The following is a 7271-nucleotide window of genomic DNA, read 5'->3' on the forward strand; positions in this document are numbered from 1 at the left end:
TGGGGCTCTTGGAGGAAATGGTTACAGAAGACTAGGCCAGATGACAATAAGGGATGGAGAATAACTAAGTGGCAAGCCAACGAGCCATCTGCTGATAAGAACTCCATGCCAGGCGGCACACGCGGCCCCAACAGCACAGTCTCTGGATTAGCCCAAATAGCGCCGGAACATTTGACAACAAATTGAACTACTAGTAATAGTGCTCACTTCAATGAGCTCGGGACACAGTATCCCCATGGCGAGTCAGGTGTCCCACTGTAACCACCCAGCTGGGCCCCCCCACCCCAAAGGCCTCCAGGCTGTCCCCTTCTCACCCCTGTCACTTGAAAAGCACAGCTCATGGTGCCCAAGCTCTGACACAGACTCCACTGGAGCTGTGGGCAGGGGGTGCCAGGCTATCGAGTTCCAAGCTGTTGTTCTTTGGGAGCACGCCCCCCGCCATGAAAGCAGGTGGGAGACATAAAGTGACACAGGATGGACTGGCCAAAGGCTGAGGGCAACCACTTACCTCACAGGACGATGCCACTCCCACGGACAGGCAGGGAGCCCTCACCTTCCGCAGGACCCCAGCTGCCACCAGGGCTCCAGGTGGCCCTGGGGGTGTCTGTAAAGCCTGTGACCATCCACCAGGTGGAGACCAGGCTGGCCAGGGAAGGGAGAGGAAGTGACCACTGGCCCTGGCACTGGCTGGCCGGCTCCAGCAGGCCCCAGCGGGGAAGGAGGAGCCTGTGTGCACCAGACTCTCTCAACAAGCAGCACTCAGACACTCAACAGATGGAAAGCGGTGGCTTGGAACTCACTTCCAAGGAAACAATAGCACATGCTCCGGCTGGCTTTGATACTTGCTTCCAAAGGCGACATGCACCCAGGGCCAGGACCAGGGCATCTGAGCCTCCTCCCCCAGCCGCCAACCCCATTCCCACTGGAGGAGCCCAGGAGAACTGGGGGCTGCCAAGGCAGCCCCTTCTAAGCTCTGCAGATCCAGGGGATGCCCACAGCCCCCTTCCCCTCCCGCCTTTCCCACACTCCCTGTAGCAATTCACACAAGGGGGTAGGGGACGAACATGCAGAACCCAGCAGATAGCTTGTGGCGGGGTAATCCTCGGTCCGGCCCCATACAGGACAGAAATAAAATCGCCATTTCAGCTCTGGGCGCAGCTGGAGGAGGCTTGGGAAAGCAGTGGGTGAACAAGAAGGAACTTTTCCCGTTTTCTATTCAAATGAAATGAGGGTGGCGGTCGCAGCGAGGACAGAGGAGCGAGGGGAGTTTTCCCGGCGGGGCTGCGGGGTCCACAGCGCCGCTGCCTCGCTCAGCCCAGCGCTGGCTTAGGAGTGACGGACCGCGTGGGGAGGCGACGGCTCCGGGCCGAAGGGGTCGCTCAGGGCTCTGCACAGCTATCCAGGGGCATCGGGAGATAGGCGGCCGACAGGGGGCTGGAGTCAAGGGAAGAAGAAAGAGGGGGAAGGGAGGTGAAGGGAGTGAAGAGGAGGGGAGAGAGGAGAGACGGGGGAGGGAGGGGGGAGGGGGGAGGGGGGAGGGGGGAGGGGCGGGCGGCCGGGAGGAGGAGCGCGCGAGCCGGAGCCGGAGCCCGAGCCCGAGCGCGAGCCGAGCGGAGGAGGAGACCCTGCGGCGCGCGGCGGCGGCTCCCGGGCGTCCCGGGCCCGGTGGCGGCGCGGCTCTGGTTGGCTGAGCGCCGCGGGCCGCCCCCCGCCAGCCCCCTCCCGCCCCCTCCCCTGCTCCCCTCCCCCGCCTCCCGCGGCGGCTGGCGTCGGGAAAGTACAGTAAAAAGTCCAAGTGCAGCCGCCGGGCGCAGGATGGGATCCGGCTCCTCCAGCTACCGGCCCAAGGCCATCTACCTGGACATCGATGGACGCATTCAGAAGGTAGCCCCCTCCCCCACCCAGACACCCCCTCCTCCCCCCGGGGAACAGCGCCGGGGCCGGGCGCGGCGGGGCGGGACTGTCCGTGCGTCTGCGGGTTCTGGCTGCGGCCTCCGTGCGCTCCGCCAGCTCTGGTCGGGGGCGGGGGTCCCCACGCGCCGGCTCCCCGGGGAAAGGGGCGACTCGCCTGGGGGTTGGGGGGGGCGGGCTAGTGTTTCCATTTCATAGGCAGAGCTTTTCTTTTTAAAGATCTGATTAGGCTGAGTTTTTACATTCAAGGGCTGGCACATGAAGCCTTTAATTTCCGGTGGATCGGCCCGCCGGGCAGCCCTTGGGTCGTGGTCCGCGGAGGGGGCGAGCAGCAGCCGCTTCCTGTCGCGCGGGGGCAGGTGCGGGGGGCGCCGGCAGCGGGGAGCTGCTCCCTCGCAGGTGGGTAGCTCCGACTACAGAGGGGGACTCCCGGCCGCTGCACCTCCGGGTCCCCGCGGAGAGCCTGGGGGGCAGCGGGTCCGGCTGTCCCCTCCTGTACGGAGATAGGAAGTCCCTTGAATGTCCAGTGTTTCTAGCGGACTTGAGTTACACGGGAGAGGGGTTCAGAATAGACCCCCTTTGTTCGTGGCCCCCTCTGACGGGCGGAGAGGGACAATGAGCGCGCCGGCTTGGAAGGGGCTCTCATGAGCTCCCCCTAAAGTCCCCAGGGAAAAGCCATTGTGAGGAAATCCCTCAAACCTCAGCTGGACGTTTCAGGAAGCCCGTGCAGCTGCTTCTCACCTTTCTGCCCACGGAGTACCCCACTGAAGGAGGCCAGGGGGAGATACCCCGGCACAGAGCAGGTGCCGGCCAGGCTTGAGTCTCTCCTGTTCCCAGATGTGCACTTAGCCGGCTTAATCAGTAGATTTAAGTCAACAAGCCGCCCTCACCCTGTGCCCAGCTTGATCCCCGTTGAAATGGAAAGTACAGCCCTCCTCTACTGTAGCCGGCTTTGAGAGACTCAGATAACCGGGAGGAGGAAGCATCCTCAAGGACAGGTGGTCACGCCGGTATTTCATCAGTGCGGGGCAGCTGGGCAGGGGCAGACACACAACTAGACCCAGGTCTCTGACTCCAGGACCAGGAGTCTGCAATTGCATGGGACTGTAACAGCCTTCTTTCTCCCCAAAGGAAGGAGTGGCCCTCCCTTGAATATGTCACTGCTCCAGCATGCACACTCACACACATCCACACACATGCTCCAGTGCTCACACATCCACTCACACACACACACACGCACACAAATGCATATACACACGTGCACATGAGCACACAGACATGCACACCACATAGGCACATGCACACACACTTTTTCTGCCCAATAGATGAGAATGTATCGAAGACCTGCCTTTAAAAAAAGAAACCTTTTTAAAGTGAGTAGTCACCAGGTCTACAGTAAGCAGGTCCATCCTAAGAACTTCCCAAAGGTGTCCCGGGAGCAGCTCTCTTGAAAGCAGGTGAAAAGTGGAGGATAGCTTCAGGAGGGGTGGGAGGAGGACGTTGGGCGTGGCAGGCCAGGCTGTTACTGTGGGCAGGATAGCTTTTCACAGTGGACACGCTGAGGTTGGGGTGATCTCCGGGAAAGCAGCCTGCAGGGGGGCCCTGGGGGAGACATGGCATGCGGCACCTGTGAGGGGGAGAGGCGGACTGACCACCAGCTCCACCACTTCCTGTAACCACGAGCAAGCCCCTTGGCTCTCCCAGCTGGCGTCCTCGTCTCTAAAGAAGGCATCATAAAATCTACTTTATACACTGGAATGAGAAGGGAACGAATGAATGTAAACACTGCCTGGAACGCTGCAGAACACGATGAGCATTATTCTCCCCTCAGTTCCTTCCATAAATGTCCTTTCCCGGGCAAACAGGGAGGCGCCAGACTGGTCTCCAACTCCCCCCCGCCCGCCGGCCCCCCGTCTCCAGGAGGTCTGTTGCTTGCTCCTGAGCTGCCCCCGGCCTCTGCCCCTTGCTGTGAACCCCGCTGGCAGCTCCTAGCTGGACTGTGAGCCCTGGTTGAAGCCGAATCGTTTGCCCAAGCATGTGCCAGGCAAAGCATGATAACTTCTCGCTCGCCTCCCAGGCTGCACACCCAGCATCGCTGTCACGGGTGGGTTGCACCAGGCTCAGCTGAGAGCACTTCCAGCGCCGCTGCCATCAGCTGCCATTCCTTCTCTTAAAGTACCAGGCACTGGGCAAATCCTGGAATTTCCAGCGTGAATCTGTCTCCCTGCGATCCGCGCCGTCTCCTCTCCATCAAAGGTCGTGGAAACAAACCCGTATTGCTTCCTAGGAGGGGGCCCTGGGGGCCACTGGGGGCCAGAGATGAGGGATGTATTGCTTTCTGTCACCGTGTTCTTCCACACCACCTGGCCATGAGTCCTAGTGACAGGCACGCTGGCTCCTTCATTATCTCTGCTCTTTGTCCCTCTGGTTACCTGACCCCCTGACCCTCTCAGTTTCCCCCTGAGACCGCAGAGATGGGGAGAAAGGAGGGAACATTCGAAACTGGGGGTTCTGCTGAGTTCTCTGCTCCAGCAAAGCTCCACGTTGACGATCTGAAGTTGTCTGAGGGAGGCGCCGGGTGGCAAATGCCGGTGTCTCCTGGCTTGGCCTTACCTGTGCAGGTAACCCTGCAGACATCCCTGACGATTCGGAGGAGCCGCTGCCGCCACTTGGCGGCCAGGTCAATGCTTTATTTATATGAAGAAAACTCCAGACACACACAGGTGTCACATCACCAGAGTTACGCAGTGAGAGACAGCAGCAGGAATTTGGGGGATTCTGTCTTCCTTGCTCGGGGGCTTTTCCTTCAGAGGTCATGCAGAGAAAGCTGGGGGTGTGAAGTGAGTCAGAGGGTGCCTCCTGCGCCCTACAGAAAAGTAGGACTGCATGCCCTGGAGTCCAACTGAGGCTCCAGTTTCAGTGCTCCCTTCCCATCTCAAGAACCTTGGCTCAGCTACTTCACTCTGTGCCCCTGTGTTGCTGTGCTAAGAATTAAATGGGATAAGGCAGATTGCCTGGTCAATGAACCACCGTGTTTATTGAGCATCTACTATGTGCTGAGTGCTGGGGTCCAGAGTGAATGGGAATGGGAAGGAAACCACAAATGATAAACAGCAGCAGATGTTACAGGCTGGGTGGGCCAATCCCGTATGGGGCCTGATGAACAGGTTTTGTTTTTTTTTTCCTGATGATCAGCTTTGTGGGCTTTGTGGGGAAGGAGCCCGTTGTGCAGAACTGGTGGCCATGAGGATGGCCTGGTGAGAAGCTGCTGAAGGGCCTGGGGACAGCCTCCACCCAGCCAGCAGCATCTGCACAGGCCTGTCCCTGTCTGTTCTTGGCTTGCCAGGTGCACAGATCAGGACTAGGCACTTCCCCAGCACCAGGTGAAGCCCTCCTCTCGCCGCTCACCCCGTGTCCAGACCCTCAGATGGGCTGTTGAAGAATGGGAGAGGTGGGAGCCCAGGTCCCCAAACCTAGAGTGCTGAGGTCCTTGCTTCGGAGAGACTGTGTCCTCTAGGAGCTGAAGCTTCGTCTTTCCCCAGAGGGTTTGTCTTTTCCTTTCCTCAGCTTCCCCTACCCTGGGGAACCCTGGCTGCTGCACCTGCTCCTTTCTCTTGCCTATGGAGAAAGGGTTTGCTCAGCTGAGCTGCCCATGGGTCGACAGGGACAATGCACTCAGCACTGGGGAGCTGGTGGGGGTCCCACCTGGTGGTACATCCAGGCTTGGGTTTGCCAATCTTCTGAGTGGGGGAAGAGAGAGGCCTTTAGGACCCCTAGGCCTGGCTGTGGGTGTAGCGAGGAGCCACATCTGTGCGAGACTGAATGCTCCCGAGCCTCTGTGGGTGCCACTGCCCTGGCCCGGCGGCCTCCTCAGGACACTCGCACTCTGCACGGCCTCCCTGGCACCTCTGGGCTGTGGTGTTCTGCTCCTGGCCTTGCTCTGCAGCTGGAACCCAGGTTTGAATGCATTGGCCGCTGCTTGAGTTTGCGGGGCTGTTTCTACTCTAAACCAGGGCAGCGAATGCGCACAGCCCAAAGGGAGGAGCAGTGCTAGAAAGTGTTCAAGCGTCCGCAGAAGCTGGCTCCCAGTTCTTAATAGTTTGCCACCCATCGTGGCTACGCCACACCTACGCCTGCCTCTGCCCCATCTATGCCTGCCCCTCACTTGGCGGGAGCCCAGTTCGCCCGGGAGGCTGTGGGGCCTCTCCAGGCTCTCTCCATGATGCTTCCACCAGCTCAACTGGGACCCAAGGCCAGCCTCCTGTGGCCCCAGAGCTGTTCCTTTTTGCCTGTGGTCCTCCCCGGGCTGCACTTGAGTCCAGGGTCTCCTCGCACCCCTGCTGGGTGGTCTTGGTCCCATGCGAGGGGAATGCCACCCTGCTGCCTGCCTTCTACCACTGCCCTGTTCCGCCCCTTCCTCTGCCTTCATATTTCTTGCTTTTGTCAGGCGGAGTGCATGAGCTGGCAGCCTGCCCTCAGGGAGAGGAGAGGCACCGCCCCAACCTTGTCTGGTGGGAGCCACCTGGCAGTCTTTAAGCCCATCAGCCGGGCCGCTCCTGTGTGGCTTTCCCTCTCCCTCTGCCCCTCTGACATGGTCAAATGCAAACCCTCCTTTCATTTTAGGTTGCACATGGCCTGGCTCAGCCCACACACGCAGCGCCCTCTCCTGTGGGCTGCAGACTTTGCTCATCGCGGCAGGGCCATGGGCCCCGCCAGACTGGACTTCTCCAGGTTTCTACTCTCCAGCATCACTGTTCACGCTCTTTCTTCCCAGGTGGACAGCTGCTCTCCCCATTTATCCTCTCCACTTCCAGCCTATCATCTGTCTGTCTGTTAAGCATGTTTATAACTTTTGATCTTTAAATTGGTATAAAAATGGTACTGTAAGTTCATTGAACCAAGAAAAGCCGCTGAAGGGAGTCACTGCGACCCTTTGGGGTTTCCAGTGTATCAATGGAGGGGTGGCGGTGGGGTGGGGGACAGGGGACCAATGGAAGCTGCCAGCCTATTGCTGTCCCGACTTCTAGCTGGGATCTAATTTCGTCTCACTGGAATTGAAGCCAGGCTGTGAAAAGTAACAAGAACCCTCCGCTGATTCCTTTGTCAACCACAGCAATCAGCCATGAAGTGCCTGACCACCTTGAGAGCTACGGCAGGTGTTGTTCAGAGGCCCTGAAACTGGGGCCTTCCCGCGAACTAAGGGCACCGAAGTTAGTGCTGCTGGCCTCCCACCCTCCCCGCTGGTGTGGTCTGAACTCCCTTTAGCCAGACATTTCCAACGCCCAGAGGCCCAGGAGGGGACAGCTGGTTTGAAGCCCACCTGACGCCAAGCAATACGTAACTGAACGAAGTAATACCAA

General features: G+C 59.5%; 1 protein-coding gene across 4 annotated transcripts in view; it reads left to right on the forward strand.

Moving 5' to 3' along the window:
* The first annotated feature begins 1590 nt into the window (after window positions 1-1590).
* The window catches only part of PDE9A (phosphodiesterase 9A), a 121701-nt gene continuing 116020 nt past the window's right edge, over window positions 1591-7271 (forward strand). For 2 of the 4 annotated variants that reach the window (XM_031665771.1, XM_031665773.1), the window contains exon 1: window positions 1591-1884. In XM_031665771.1, coding sequence (XP_031521631.1) covers window positions 1816-1884 — 69 coding nt within the window. In that variant the 5' untranslated portion in view covers window positions 1591-1815. The remainder of the gene's footprint in view (window positions 1885-7271) is intronic. The other 2 variants (XM_003895434.4, XM_003895433.4) reach the window with 2 other exon arrangements.

This window comes from Papio anubis, chromosome 4 (genome assembly GCF_008728515.1).
Source record: "Papio anubis isolate 15944 chromosome 4, Panubis1.0, whole genome shotgun sequence".
NCBI classification, from domain to species: Eukaryota; Metazoa; Chordata; class Mammalia; order Primates; family Cercopithecidae; genus Papio; species Papio anubis.